This window comes from Drosophila pseudoobscura, chromosome X, assembly GCF_009870125.1.
Source record: "Drosophila pseudoobscura strain MV-25-SWS-2005 chromosome X, UCI_Dpse_MV25, whole genome shotgun sequence".
In the NCBI taxonomy this organism is placed as follows: domain Eukaryota; kingdom Metazoa; phylum Arthropoda; class Insecta; order Diptera; family Drosophilidae; genus Drosophila; species Drosophila pseudoobscura.
In genome coordinates this window covers 67315683-67330753 of record NC_046683.1, presented here as the reverse complement: position 1 = coordinate 67330753, position 15071 = coordinate 67315683, and the positions used below count along the sequence as shown (strand labels likewise).

Below are 15071 nucleotides of genomic sequence, written 5' to 3'. Positions count from 1 at the left end.
TATTGGAGCTTGAGAAGACGAATACATGTTCTTTGGCTCGAAGAGAACGACTGAATTTATTTTGCATTGCAGAATGATAACTTAACTAAACAAATAATAATGAACGCTCAACATTTCCTCACATCGGGGACAATCTTGCACTCGGCAAAGGGGTCAGAAGCCTTCTTCTCTTTCTGGGCGCAGGGAGGACACTCGACACAGCAGATATCGTCCTTCGGCGTCGCCTTCAGAAGACCATCGATGTTTTCCCCCTTTGCCTGTACCTTTGAGCCCGAGTCGACGCGTGATTGGACATCGCTTAGTTTGCCCTTCGATGTCGTCTTCGGCAAGGTGTAGGCTGGGGCATCTGGCGGATTTGGTCTGCCCCAGAAGTCTTGGGGCACGTCCCAAATAATTAGCGAACCGTCTGTGCTGCCGGTCACGAACATCTTTAGGCAAGGACTGTACGCGGCGCTGATCACGGAAGAAGCATGCTCTGATCCAACGCCCACCACGTCGCCCTTGTTGTAGTCCCAGAGCTTTACCTGCAGATCACTGCCGACGCTTATAAAGTAGTCGCCGGTATCGTTGATCGAGATGCAGTTGACCGACGACTTCTTCGAGGCGGTCAGCTCGCGGATCAGAGCTCCGTTGTACACCATCCAATAGATTATCCTGCCATCCGAGCCACAGGTGAGTACCTGGACCCCAGTCGGGAAATATGAGGCGCACATGAACTGTGTGTTGGCAGTCACCACCTGTTTGCGGGTCATGCGGCTGCAAAAGGAGAAGCACACATCAATAGAGGATCTCAAAATATACCGGCGACCTCACTCACTTGATGTCCCAGATGACGCAGGAGCCGTCGGTGCAGGCCGAGATGACCTCTGTGCCCAGATGATTGATGTCCAGAGATGTGATTGGACCCGAGTGATCTTTTAGCACTCCCAGTAGCGACTGGCGATACGGATCTATCTTCCATACACGCACCTGACCCTCGATGCCTCCAGTGACAATGAGGCGCCCTGTGGAGGACACTGCCAGGGCACTGCAGCCTGCAATAGAGGATTTTGATCATGTTCAGCAGGGAGCAGCCAACCGGCCAAACCTTACCCTTGTTGTGTGCATTGGGAATGGCATATATGAGTCGTCCTGTGATGGGTGTAAAGGCGCGTATGATGCCATCGTTCCAGACCGACACAATGCTGGTGCCATCGTGGGTGAAGCGCACAGCGGCGCAGTTGAAGTTGTAGACCATGATGCGGAGCAGCTCCTGCTTGCGGCCCGACGACCAAATGCGAATGCATTCTTTGCCCGAGGTGGCAAAGACGGCAGCATATGCCCTGGAAAGAAGCGCTGTAAGGAAAACGACACGAACCCATGGATGCTCGAACTCACTTGGGGAATGTGATGCAGTAAACGGATTTGGTGTGGCATGTGCGCAGTAGTTTAAGCTTCCATGTGGTAATGGTCAGCCCGTAAATCTCGTTTGTGTCTGTGCAAATGTAAAACAAATCTTGGGTGGAGCGGACAAAGGAAGAGATTCGTCCGGAAACGCGAGTCGTCTTCAGCACGCGCAGATATGGCCAGGTGGGTCCTGGGTAATCCCGAAAATTGATCAGCGGCACATCGGTACGCTCCTCGACGAGCTCCACATCGCCATTGCCGGCTCCGATTAGGAGCCGACTCTCGTCCACAATATACAGAGCACGAACACCATTCACATAGCGATTGCAGTCCCGTCCCGACGGCTTGCGGGCATTGTGGGTGCCAAAGGCACCCAAGATACCGCTGGTGGTGCCCGGCCTGGTGACATTGTCACGGTCACAGCAATTGAGCGTGATCTTCACTATATCCCCGGTGCCCGTGCCCAAGTAGGCGATCTGGTCGTTCTTGCTGATGCGTACACAGTAGAAGACGCGCGTCTTGCTGGCCATGTGCACGTCCTGGACGTAGAGCTTCTTCTGCTCGCGCACAATGCTCCACAGACGCAGATGGCGATCTCCAGCCGTCAAAAAGAAGAATGGATTATTGTGCATGGGGCGAACACCCAGAGCATTCCCAGAGATGGCTCGGGAAGCTGGCTGCCGGCAAATTGGGGAGCTGAAAACAAAAAAAGTATCCATTTTCAAGAATCTCTAGATATACCAGGCCATCATTAACTTACAATGATTCCATGTCAAAGACAATCACGGAGCCATCATCAACGCCACCGATTGATACCACAAATCGATCCTCGGCTGTGAAGCATATAGCCTGGACCTTCACCTTGTGCAGGTCGTGACGCGCTATCTCCTTGCGTTGATGGTAATCCCATATGATCACGTATCCGCGAAACCCCATATGATTTATTTGCCCCGATGCTATGTACTTGCCACTTTTGCTAAGATCCAGGCACGATATGGTGTTGCTGTGTCCTGGTATGAACTCTTGCGAGTTCTTTTTGTGATTGGCAATGCCGATTTTATTGCCCAATGCGAATATAATATCGCCTGTTGTTGAGTGCTGACGCACGCCATTCTCAACCTTTCCGTTAATTCCGAAAATGGCACGCGGCTTTAGCTGCTGGCACTGCCCGGGTGGCTCCATAATGCTTGTATCACAAAATATATTTACCAAATAATACTTCTCGTATTGGGTTTGACTATATTGTTTGACTATAAACTGTTTTGTCAGCCGGCTCAGGGATTGTTAAGTTTTCAAAATATACATTCAAATGACAACCGTTGCCTGGAAGCCGTTGCTCATTGAGTTGTCTCCAAACAATGCAAAAACTAGTCAGTCTCTGTTAAGGAATCGGGATCGAGTTACATATGTACATATGTATATGTATGTACGTACATACATATGTACATACAGGTCGTTTTCTTAAAGCAGCTTGGAAAACATAATTGTCATATTAATTAAAGGAAATAGGGTATACAAATCATATTCATAGCTATACCGGTTGACCAGCAACAATACAGTAGAATTCCGAACACACTTACGTTGTATGCTTTTATTTTTTGTTGACCTTTTTTGTTTTAACCTTGTTTTGAACAAAATTAAATAAAGTTGAGTATTTTAAATTAGTCAATATTGTAGAAAATGTATGCATCAATCGGATAAAATTGTTTTTTCAGTACTGAGAGTCCTAGCTAGCGTGTAATATTAAACCGAATATAAAAATCGAGTGATATGATTTTAGGTCATGGACAGAGAGCGATTGGCCCATTGTCGACCAGGGTGGTAATTAAATATTCCCACGAAAAAAATTATGAAACTTGCATAATTTTACCCCAGTTTAGATAAAAGATATCGGGTCCATATGATTTGTAAGTAAAGAGATAAGATGGATTTACAGAAAGAATTTACATACAGTATGATTTTCATGGTTTAACTGAAGCTTTGCATATGTTTAAATATAGGGGAGTTCAGTGGGTTAAGTTCCCCTCCTCCCTCTGACGGTAATTAAGAAAGTGCCGGTAAAGAAGAATAAAGAATATAGAGGGTATAAACGGTACGTACACTATATACATACTATATATAGAGGGGAGCAATACTGATTCTGATTTTTGTCAGTTCGGCGAGCGCCGCGGCAAACGGTACACGGCACTTGAATCTCAAGTTAATCGAACAAATCAATCAACCGCACTTGACCTAAGCAAAAACAAAGGAGACTTTGAAATGTTCCGATTTGTGGGCGTACTTCAGCCCCTGGGATTGGGGCTGCTGCTGTTCTTCCTCTGCCTAATCGTGCAGAGCTCTGCGCTTGGCTTTCGCCGCGGGAGGCTAGTGAATGGATTCATGGGCGATCCCAGCAAGATTCCCACACTGCAGCGATCTTTGGACTCGGAGGATTTGTGGTTCGAGCAGCGTCTGGATCATTTCCAGGCGCGAAACACTAGGACCTGGCAGCAGCGCTACTTTGTGAATGCCGATTACTACAGGAATGACAGCACGGCCCCCATTTTCCTTATGATTGGCGGCGAGGGCGAGGCCTCGGCAAAGTGGATGCGCGAGGGCGCCTGGGTTCACTACGCCGAGCACTTTGATGCCCTGTGCATCCAGCTGGAGCATCGCTTCTACGGCAAGAGTCACCCGACCAGGGATTTGTCCACCGCCAATCTGGCGTTCCTCAGCTCGGAGCAGGCCCTGGCCGATTTGGCCAACTTTGTGGCTGCCATGAAGGTGAAGTACAACTTGGCCGAGACCCAGAAATGGGTTGCCTTTGGCGGTTCCTATCCGGGATCGCTTGCGGCTTGGGCGCGGGAGAAGTATCCCCATCTCATCTATGGTTCGATCAGCACCAGTGGTCCCCTGCTGGCGGAGGTCGACTTCAGGGAGTACTTTGAGGTGGTAAAGGCCTCTCTGGCTACCTACAATCCGGACTGTGTGGAGGCGGTGACCCGGAGCTTTACCCAGGTGGAGATACTGCTAAAGCATATGATCGGACAGCGAAATCTGGATGAAAAATTCAAGTCGGTATCGAAATGATTGTGAAAAACTAACGCTATCCTGCTTATATTCCTTAGAACCTGCACACCCATCAAGGACTCTATTGAGAACCAATTGGATATTGCCAGTCTCTTTGAGAATCTGGCTGGAAACTTTGCTGGCGTCGTCCAGTACAACAAGGACAACAGTCCACATGCCACGATAACCATTGATGAGGTATGTTTATCCCCCAAAAAGGCTTCTCCATGAAAATATTTAATATATTATATCCTTTAGATTTGCGATGTCATGTTAAACATGACCAGTGGACCGCCTGTGACTCGACTGGGTGTGGTCAATGACATGCTGTTGAAGCAATCGAATGCCACATGTCTCGACTACAAGTACGATAAGATGGTTAGCGACATGCGGAACGCCTCGTGGGACTCGGAGGCAGCCAAGGGAATGCGTCAGTGGACGTATCAGACCTGCAACGAGTTCGGTTTCTATCAGACTTCTGAAAACAAAACGGACACATTTGGCGACCGGTTTGGCGTGGACTTTTTCATACGCCAGTGCATGGATGTGTTCTCCAACAGCATGGATGCCAGGTATCTGCAGAACGTGGTGTCGCAGACCAACAAGCATTACGGTGCCCTCAAGCCGGAGACTACCAATGTGCTGTATGTACATGGTTCCATTGATCCCTGGCATGCTCTGGGCCTGGTCAAGTCCTCAAATGCAGCCACGCCAACCATTTTCATAGAAGGTACTATTATTGGAAAGTCCCCAAAATAGTTTATGATCTAATGCAATTGGAATTTCATTGTAGGAACTGCACACTGTGCCAACATGTACGAGCCGACGAAAATTGATCCACCACAGCTGGTGGCAGCACGCAATAAGATTGTGAAATACCTGGCCAAATTACTAGAAGGCTACACCACAAACTGAAACAAAATCTACCAGAAAAAGTACAGCTCGAATAGCAGAAACATGTGCCTGCAGTAATTGTAGATTCTCAGAATGATGTATATTTGTAATCAAATTATATCTACATATGCATCATTACAAAAGTTTGAGGGTTTATATTTAATCCTTTTTGGCCTGTTGCATCTTCTCGTGGAACTTCTTCCAGTACGCCTTCACAGTGGGGTTTTCGATAACGTTTTTCTCAACGAAGCTGATGGCCCAAGTGACAGCCAAGAAGCTGAGGTCATAGAGAAAGGCCACAATGCGCAAGAAGTACTTCTTCAGCTGCTCCTTGGAGGGCAGCTCTCCCAATTGATTCTTGACACGCTCAGTTGCCTCCTCGACGCTGCCACTTTTGGGGTTTTCAGCAGCCGATTTCTTCTCAATATTTTTCTCCGGAACAGCGAATTCTCCTTGGCCGCGATTTTCTTGGTCGCACAGTTCTGTTTTGCCCGTATTTTTCTGGACGGATGCAAAGATTTCGTCGAGTTTGTTTAGTGGGCCTTCCTCGTTGCCTTTATCCTGGGGACCGTCATAACTTTTGCTGACATTTTTCAAGCGCTTAATGAGCGCTTCCACGTTATCTTTTTGCGGGGGGTTGTCCCCACTCGCCTTTACGCCCATTAGAGTCGATGTTTCGCCCAACTCGGAAGCTCCGCCTGCTGGGGTCTTAACCCCAAAATCGGTACCAATATTGGGCATGGCAAAACCAGTCGGTGGCTTCTTGTTCTTGTCATCATCCCCTCCACCACCGCTGCTAAAGCGATAGATCGGCACGCAGCCACGGAATGGGGCCCCGTCGAAACACTTGAGGGGCAGAACCACCAGCGTTGAGTAATCTTTGGAAATCGGGCAATGAGTTGCAATAAATTTAGTGCTGCGGCGTTTGGACTTACCAGAAGGCTTTACAAGACGGCCAGCGAGCAGGGCCCGATTGATTCCACCCTTTTGGGTAGCCACTAGAGTTGCGCGCAGCATTTTAAATTTTTTGAATAACGAAAAACGTAGTCTTTACACGAAAAAATAATTTTCAAGTGAAGAAAAACGAGAAGTTCACACGAATGACAAGCAAAAATCAAGCCAAAAAGAATGAAAACTCAACTTCAACACAGGAATCCATTTGCAATTTGTCGAATGGGTAGCACTGCTCTTAAGGTGAGTTTGTAGAATAGGCAGCACTGTCACAGTATGTTAACTATTGGGGTGCATTCGTTGAATTTTGCTGGAAAGTTTTGCCTGTGGCCATACCTTTTTTTACCTTGCCGGCAAAACATTTTCCAGCTGAATATGGCCGAAGAAAAATTTGGACCAAAAACAGCCTGAAAGCCTCAAATCGTTTGAGCTAGTACCAGAGTTGGATATTTCCTAGATACCTTTTCCTGTATAGAGAATCGAGATTGGTCACCATAATGGAGAGCATTATTTATTTGTCTTTTATTTAGGCTATTAATAAGCATATTAGTAAGTTTACTAGTTACATTTAGCGACTTACTAGCGATCGCACACGAATTTAGGCCTTTACTCACCCTAATTATCGCCTGTCAATGCGGCGAAGCAAATTGCACTGCCCAAAGAAGCGCCATAAAAGTGCCCGTTTGGGCAACGCAATTATTGTTGGGAGGCTAGAGGTTAAATCCTAGCTTAAGCCCCAAAGAAAATCGATTGAATTCAGTGGGGGGATCTACAGAACTGATCGGCAGACTTTATGGCGATCGATCGCCCGTACTTTACACTTGTTAAATTACAGTTTAAATTAGTTAGCTTATGCGTGCAATTTATAAAAAAAAAACTGTTAACTAACTAACTAACAAACTTTAACTGTTTGTTACTTGTTCTGGCAACTAAATCGGTTATTAAAATTATATGTATGAAAATATATATAGCATGTGTAAAGCGTAGAGTATACATTTACGTATATATAGATCATATACATATGTATATATATAGTATATATTTAGTTCTTAACATGTAATGGAAATGTTTTGCGCGTTTTCCTTTAATACTACTACGACGCAAGCTAAATGGTGAATCCATCCTCATCCTCCCCCTAGAATAAGCCAATTTGCTTCAGATTGTTCTTTATGATCACATCGGTGACGGCATCAAAGACAAACTTCACATTGTTGGTGTCAGTGGCGCAGGTCAGATGCGTGTATATCTCCTTTTGGTCTTTTCGCTTGTTGAGATTCTCAAACTTCATGCGTATATAGTTGGCAGCCTCCTCAAAAGTGTTGGTACCTGTAAAATATCCATGAATTAGACACCTTCGATGACTTTGATATGCACCATCATTTACCTGAATACTCTGGGAAGCATATCGTCAAAGGAGATCGCTTTATCTTCTCCTCAAACAGATCCTTTTTGTTGAGGAACAGTATAATAGAGGTTTCCACAAACCACTTTGAGTTGCAGATGGAATCAAACAGTTTCAGGGACTCGATCATGCGATTCATTTCCTCATCCTCGGCCAGAACTAGATCGTAGCCTATGAATCAATAAAGAAACCAATTAAAATTTGTAGCGAATAGTTCTCCAAGGAAACCTACCAGATAGCGCCACACAAAATATAATGGCCGTGACGCCCTCAAAGCAATGAATCCACTTCTTGCGCTCCGATCGCTGGCCGCCCACATCAAACAGTCTGTAAAAGGGGAAGCAATATATTTCAATAAGAATTCTAAGGGATCAAGAGGGGGTCTTGACACTCACTTGAAATGCAGTTGCTTGCAGGAGAAATGCGTCTCAATGATGCCCGTGGTCTTTACACGCGTGCGCAGGACATCCTGCTGGGTGGGAATGTAGTTGGGCTGCGCAATGCGATCCAGGGAGTTCAGGTAATATCCCGCCGAGTCGTTCAGCTGGTACTCGCGCGAGCGAGCAAACGACTGCTGCACCCCGCCGTCCGACCAGAGTTTCTTCATCAGCAGAACAATCTCCGGCAGGAGGATGCCCTCATCGGCGGCCGAGGCATGTGTGAAGAACTGGCGGGCAATGTCAGTCTTGCCCTGATCGGCAAACTCAATCTTTAGCCTGCCCATGGCCCGGATGATAACCATCAGGCTCTGTACAGTGTTGCTGTAAACAACGCGGCGGTATTCCTCGCATTCCTCCTGAGAGTAGCCTGTCTCGTGTATGATCTTCATTTGCTTCACTATCGTGGACTTTCCCGACTCTCCAGCTCCTGCAAATCAAATAGAAAACATACAAATTAGAAACATGGGTTCAATTTGAGTGAGCTCATGCAAATCTCCAGCCCTCCAGTGGGTGTGAGCCCTCACATTCGCCAACACTTGAGCGCGTAAAACTGAATGAATCAATGAATGTGCGGCAATAGCAATCAGTAGGGGTAAAGAGGCAGGCAGCATCGAATGAGTCGAGTTTTATGAATGAATGGAGCGCTGTGGAACGAAGCCGCAAAAGCGGTTCAATTGGCAGCGGGTTCAAGAGGCCAAAAAGCTCGCTTAATTGCGCCGGTCATGTTGAAATAAATGAATGAGTAGCTGCTCCTCCTCTAGCTATATGTAGAGTGATATAAGTATGTAGATATGTGTAACCAGCTTGATCTATTCTTTACGTCTCTAAAACTTTGTATTATACTTTTTCTTCACGGTCTTAAGTTCTCCCTTCAATCGGTTTCTAAGTGGCGAGCCCTGAAGTTCAATGAACCCTGGATCAGCGATTCTTGAAAGTTATCAAAAGTGCGCTTTGGGGCCATAAAATTTATATATTTATTATATTTATATATCGCAAATTAGCAAGCACAGAACATGATATTTTATAATTTTGCTGACTACAGGCACAAGTTAGTGGATCGCTATCGATGGATAAACAATAATTTAATCATATTACGTGTCTTCTAGCTTCCCTTTTCCATGGAATTATTGTGAGAAATAAAAACATGCAAAAATGGCACTCTGGTACCGGTCTAGGGGTTTTTCTCTTTCAGTTTCAGTTATCAAACGAGATACATATGTATATATTTATGTACCTATCCGATGTTGGGGCATTGCTGCTGCTGCAACACAATGGCGCATTAAGAAAGCTTTTTGTCTCTATAGTGTTTTTTTTTCGTGAGTGCCGTTTTTCTGCAATGTGGGGCTCCCAGAGATACATTGATGGTTAGGTAAGCGTCAGACTGTACTTTCACTTTTTTCTTTTCTTTGCAGGGCAGGGCTGTGGCAGTACTTGCAGTTTATGATTATTTTTTATATCTTTGCAAATAAATCATATACATAGTTGATTTTTAATTTAAGCCAATCCCAACAATGCGCACTAATGTTGCCATAAAGAAAAATGTCGTCAAATGCGAAATTATGGTCCAAATTATGGGGTTCCAAAAATAGGTAGCAAAAGAGAGCGAGCGAGCGAGAGAGAGAGAGAGAGAGACAGACAAATACACCGATAATGACCGAGAAAACGGTAGATGAAGACCCTTGCCAATCTGCATACGAATGGTAGGCATTAGTAAATGTTCAAACTTGCCACCGAATGAAAAACGAACCAAAAACCACAAAAACGAACGGCGAAAAAAGGTCAAATTAATAATTCTAACAACAAAATCTACACAAGTGTGAGTGTGTGTAATTGTGCGTGCGGCTGCGTATTCATTTATCAATGCACCGTTAACTGTGCCAAACCATAGGGAAACAGAGAGAGAGAGAGAGAAAAAGAGAGACGCACACAAAGATCAAACACAGAGAGCAGGCAAAACGAAAGAGAGAAGAATGAGAGAGCTATAGCAACGGCGGTTAGCACAAAGCGTTCGTAAGCCTCATTTACAACCTCATTATCGTCCGCCATGATGATCATAATCAAACGGTATTATAATGAGTCTCTCCCCAGGAGAACCTTCTTCGAAATATTCATTTTACGAATAGAACGGAACGACGAATAGAATGGTGACTAAAACCCCTGGCGAAAAGATGGAAACAATCATACGGAAAGAAGTGCTTTGCGCCATGAGTAATCGTGTTAAATGGCGCCTGAACTCAGTCTCTCTTATCGAAGGGGGTGAGCAGACTCGTAAAGAGGAAAGGGAAATGTGTTAATCAGCGGGGAGCTTGAAATTTTCAGATAGTTGGGGAGCCACAATTTAAAAGTAAACAATTAAAACAGATGAAATAGAGCCATAAAACGGAAACGCCAGCCCAACAACTTCCACGCAAATCTTTCTTATCATTGAATTTCATTTTATTTTCTTTTTATAATTTAAAGTTCCGTCAATTATTGAACTCGAATCTGACGTAAAAGGTCGTTTAGCGATAATTTTGATAAGCGTAATGAATACGAGGGTGTGCAGGGGCATAAACATATTGATACCGTACAAATATGTACATAGAAGTGTGTTTGTTATAGTATATAAATTCTTAAAAAAATATTGTTGATTAAATTGCTATGTTGATAGTCTGTTGGTTTGGATGGTTTTCTGGTATTGGTGGGGCATACGACGGGCGCATCATGTGCTTGAATTTTTGTTGTTGTTGCCTTCTTCGTATTCTTTTTCGGCCAGATATTGTATGTGTGACCTATATAAGAGTCTTACTCATGCCCCAAATGCGGCTTAAGCACGCTCTCCCTCTCTCGCGCCTTTTCTTTTTTTAAAGTAAAGGCAAATATCGTGAAAAATACAATAACAATTGACATTCTTTTCCCCTACAACATGAAATATTTTCGTGAGAGAAAATAACAAATTTTACAATAAGAAAAGAGAGGGAGAGTGACAATAAATTGAGTGAGGGGTACTTCAACTGTTGTTTGGCCAGACACTCCCCGCATAACAATAGTAAGCGTTTTTATTAAATTTACACAATAAACGCAATGTTGAGGGCTGCCAATTCCAATTCTCAATCCCCATCCCCATCCTATTTCCAGTTCAGTTTCAATCCCATGTCACAACCGCCTTTGCCATTGCAGCTGCATTTGGTGGCGGGGCCATTTATTTGCGCTAATATCGTTCACCCCACTTTAAATGTCAGTACAAATGAAAAAGCAACAACATCACCAGCAGCACAGCAGAGCCCCCTCCTGGCCAATTAGTCTGCTTCCAGCATGTTTTGCGTGTGTGTTGTGTCTGTGTGTTCGAGAGTGGGAGAAAGAGTCTGTGCAAAGGAGAGAGTGTGTGACAGCCAACGACAAGTTTATTAATATAAGGTGAGGAATTCCAAATCCTCCCCCTCTTTGTGCCGACAACTCAAGCAATATACGCGATCATCCTGAAAGCGCTGCCGCACCCTACATAAATATACCTTGGTCAAAGAGCGAGAGAGAGAAAGAGAGCGCAAGCGCAGCAGCAACAACACCGACCACAAACACATCGAAAAGATCACAGTACTTTCTGTTTATAAAGAAAATTCCCTAAGAAGTTTTCCCAGCTCCCTGGAAAGGCAAAGCAAACAACCCACACAGCTACAATAAAACCAGCAACAATTGTTAGGCAGAAAAATGCAAGTGGTGCAAGGTGTTTTCTTGTTGCCCATAAATAAACCAGCACTGGCAGCAACGCTCTGCAACAGCGTTTGTGTTTTTTGTTCGAAAAACTGAAAATGGTAGCAGGAGAGGGGATGAAAATATCGTAAAAAGATGTCGGAAACGCCTAAATTTCCGCACGTTTTCCAAAACCGGTTCCCACAAATATTCGACTGCTTTCCACAAGCAATTTTATGTCGCCCAGTGTTTTCGATATCGTTCGAGAGCACACAAATATATCACATATATTAGCCTTACCGCCTCCCCCCGACATTCCTGACCAAGCAGATGACTTAGTCATCATCATCTTGGGAGACGCTTCATTAGCAAATCAGCAGCAGGCGGGAAAAGTGCAACAAGATTGTTGCAGGGCCTGGAAAAAAGTCATTCCATTGTTTTCCAAAGTGCATGGCAATGAAAATGAAAAGTACGAGCTCTCACACAATGGCGTATATCTAGCGGAGTGTGTGGAAATTTAATTGCAGAAGGTTAAGACGAGAGCCGCGGCATTTCATTTCAGTGCATCAGAGAGTGTCAGTTTTCGAAGGGGTAGGGGTGTCGAACGCGCCGCAGAGGTCGGGTCAAATGCGATACGATGATGACGCCGCAGCGCTTCAATGGAACGAAACCTCAGGCTAACGATGCAAGTGCCAGGCCTCGACGCGCCACTATCAACCATCTACCGCAGATCGAAAGAGCCACAAACATGTTTCGGTTGCCATTTCGATGGCGCAGCGCCCCACTTGTTGGAGCCAAGTGCGTGCCGGCGACGATGAAAATTGAGAATCGAGTATCGCAGTCGCCACTCCGCTCCGACATTTGGTTTCAATTTACGTTCTATTCCCTTATCTGCAAACGAATTATTAGACATGTGCATTGCATAATGGCCACATTTCAAACATACACAAAGGGGAAATCTGTTGAGCAGACACATGGAGTCTGGGTTTTCCCATATCCTGGGTCCAAAACTCACCACAGCCAAAAAAAAAAAAACCCACCCATGTCCTCAGTCTGACAAAAACCCGGCCAAGCCTCAGACCAAACATTTTAAAATTAATTGCATTTTCAGAATACTGAGTAACAAATTATTTGGTAAAGGGAAAATAACACATTAGAGACGCACCCAAAAGCAGCAGTTTCACCTCCGATGCGGCACGTTCACCCTCCGCTCGCAGCGCCCGATCGATGTTCTTCGAACGTTCGATGGCTTCTTTATCTCGTGCTGTACTCACGGCACAACCCATTTTCTTCAAATTATCGCACTTTGGTCGTTAATCCAGAGGTTGGCAACTATTTCACTGTAATTTTTCGTAGTTTTCAGTTTTCACAAGCGTTTTCGGCACTTTTAATTGAGCGCAGATGCGGCTGCGCGTCGGCTGTACACTTTTTTGTTTCCTTCTCCTTCTTTCCAACACACACAAACGCACACTTGGACAGAAGCGTACGCATACACAAAGGGGCGACGCAGGCGTAGCGGCTCTATCAATTTCAATTTTCAATATAGTACAATTTAATGCTAGGGCGGCACTTACGCCGTTCACTTCTTTGTATTTAATTTTCGCTAATCCGCCGATCGGTTTGCTTAAAAAAAAACGCTGAAGAATGAATCACTTAACGACCAGTGTGATCATCGACTTATCGATCAAATATACCGTCCGAACCCCAGAAACATACCAAAATATACCGTCTTGTTTTAAAAATATACCATAAATATACTGACGCGTTCAAGCTCTATTATACATATTCCTCGTTTTCGATATTCCGTGCAATATAACTAACTAAATAGAACCCTCAGCTCTGCCCACATTATTGTATCCGATTAATGAATCAATTTCCTACTTGACTGGTTTATTATATATATTTGTTTTTATTGAATTTTGCCTAAAAAAATGTTTTAGCGAAAAAGTTAAAACAAAAAAATACCTAAGAGACTTATCGTTCTTACTGCTTAGTTTTGATATTCCGCTACAAGATTAACTAAATTGAAATACTCCCATTTATTTTATTTTGACTGAAACAAGGTTTACGCAAGGTTTTCTTACTGGTAGCTTGTCAATCGGAGTATGGGCATTTGTATACCCTATTTTGTTAATTTTATATGAATATACTGGTTTTCTAAACTTCTTTTTAAAACGTTATTAATAAAGACCTTTTCTCAGATTGATATGTTTTAGACAAATTCATGCATATGATGAGTGTCTTGTATATGTATATATAACTCGATCCCGATATCCATTCTTGATCTCTGTAAGAAGACAATAAGCAGCAAAATATCGTTGGAATAGCGTTAAAACACAGACTGACTAGTTTCTGGATATATTGGAGCTTGAGATGATACACATTTTCTCAATTCTATCATATCCATCTCCCCAGGGTATGCGGAATGTTTTCCACGTTTTCTAGGCTCATGAGTCTGGCTGCAATTGAATGTTGCCGCAATTTTTGAGAATTTAAGAATGACTATGAAAATCGCCATAAATGCATTTCAAACTTGCTGCAGCATTATGTTTCGCAATGCATTTTGGACGAGTTTCATTGGCCGATAGCAAAAATCGCGTCGTTTCCGTTTCAAAACCGTTTCAGTTACCAAAAAATGAAATTTAATTTACCGATATACCGTAAGTATACCGTCTGCTCAATTTTGACGTAAGAAAATACCAAAAAGTATTCACAATACCGTAAACGATTACCCGCCCGTTTTGGAGACCAAGCGCCGATTTTGCCTTCAAGGTATGTTGTGCTCACACGCGAGGTGAGGTTCGTACGAAACTTGCATCTTGCCTCTGCGGTTTATGCTTGTTGTCCATACCCTTTTTTATGGCCCATTCAAAATTACGAATCATTTTTTCGTTGCACGAGAGGGCAACAGTGTAACCGTCTGACCCTCAGAAATACCGGAAAAATATCGATGTAAAACGAACCCACTTAAACCTCCTTGTATTAAAAAGTGTTACAACTTGAGCTAAACCGTTAATAATTATTCTTCTAGATCCATCCTAAACTGATATCTTTTCGTGGAGGGTATTAAAATACCCATTTTCCATGATCATAGGTCACACTCCTTGAATTTGATATTCTGTTTGACAAGGATAAGTGAAATAAGTAGGGCACGGAACTACGTTTTGAGCGATCACCTTGTCTTGAATCACTTAAGCGATTTTAATTAGATTTAAAATATACCGAAATATACCGTGTCACTTTAAAATATACTGATGTAAAAATTAAGTGTCATATACATC

At 43.9% G+C, this 15071-nt stretch overlaps 4 protein-coding genes and 1 long non-coding RNA gene across 7 annotated transcripts; 2 read left to right on the top strand and 3 right to left on the bottom strand.

Annotated features, from left to right (window-relative positions):
* Nucleotides 1-26: 26 nt before the first annotated feature.
* LOC4813995 (cilia- and flagella-associated protein 52) lies at nucleotides 27-2770 on the bottom strand. The gene is made up of 5 exons (XM_001354148.4): nucleotides 2147-2770; nucleotides 1378-2082; nucleotides 1093-1322; nucleotides 818-1034; nucleotides 27-756 (listed from the first exon to the last, which is right to left on the bottom strand). The coding sequence occupies exons 1-5, from the start codon at nucleotides 2566-2568 to the stop codon at nucleotides 108-110; spliced, it is 2223 nt and encodes a 740-aa protein (XP_001354184.2). The 5' UTR covers nucleotides 2569-2770; the 3' UTR covers nucleotides 27-107.
* Nucleotides 2771-3367: 597 nt separating this feature from the next.
* Nucleotides 3368-5471, top strand: LOC4814040 (putative serine protease F56F10.1). Its single transcript, XM_001354149.3, has 5 exons — nucleotides 3368-3478; nucleotides 3541-4439; nucleotides 4494-4632; nucleotides 4693-5164; nucleotides 5228-5471. Exons 2-5 carry the CDS (start codon nucleotides 3646-3648, stop codon nucleotides 5347-5349), a joined length of 1527 nt encoding a protein of 508 aa, XP_001354185.2. The 5' UTR covers nucleotides 3368-3478; nucleotides 3541-3645; the 3' UTR covers nucleotides 5350-5471.
* On the bottom strand, nucleotides 5410-6453 carry LOC4814019 (uncharacterized). The gene is made up of 2 exons (XM_001354150.4): nucleotides 6264-6453; nucleotides 5410-6206 (listed from the first exon to the last, which is right to left on the bottom strand). Exons 1-2 carry the CDS (start codon nucleotides 6343-6345, stop codon nucleotides 5488-5490), a joined length of 801 nt encoding a protein of 266 aa, XP_001354186.3. The 5' UTR covers nucleotides 6346-6453; the 3' UTR covers nucleotides 5410-5487.
* On the top strand, nucleotides 6437-9276 carry LOC117184809 (uncharacterized). 2 transcript variants are annotated; one of them, XR_004470283.1, is made up of 2 exons: nucleotides 6437-6522; nucleotides 8985-9276. It is a non-coding gene; the product is annotated as an uncharacterized lncRNA (long non-coding RNA). The 2 variants fall into 2 exon arrangements; XR_004470282.1 differs by lacking the exon at nucleotides 6437-6522 and adding an exon at nucleotides 8548-8902.
* Nucleotides 6775-13493, bottom strand: Galphai (G protein alpha i subunit). 2 transcript variants are annotated; one of them, XM_001354151.4, is made up of 5 exons: nucleotides 12956-13493; nucleotides 8077-8548; nucleotides 7914-8008; nucleotides 7664-7852; nucleotides 6775-7605 (listed from the first exon to the last, which is right to left on the bottom strand). In XM_001354151.4, exons 1-5 carry the CDS (start codon nucleotides 13074-13076, stop codon nucleotides 7415-7417), a joined length of 1068 nt encoding a protein of 355 aa, XP_001354187.1. In that variant the 5' UTR covers nucleotides 13077-13493; the 3' UTR covers nucleotides 6775-7414. The 2 variants fall into 2 exon arrangements, with proteins under 2 accessions (XP_001354187.1, XP_033239632.1); XM_033383741.1 differs by lacking the exon at nucleotides 12956-13493 and adding an exon at nucleotides 9356-9389.
* Between the last annotated feature and the right edge of the window lie 1578 nt (nucleotides 13494-15071).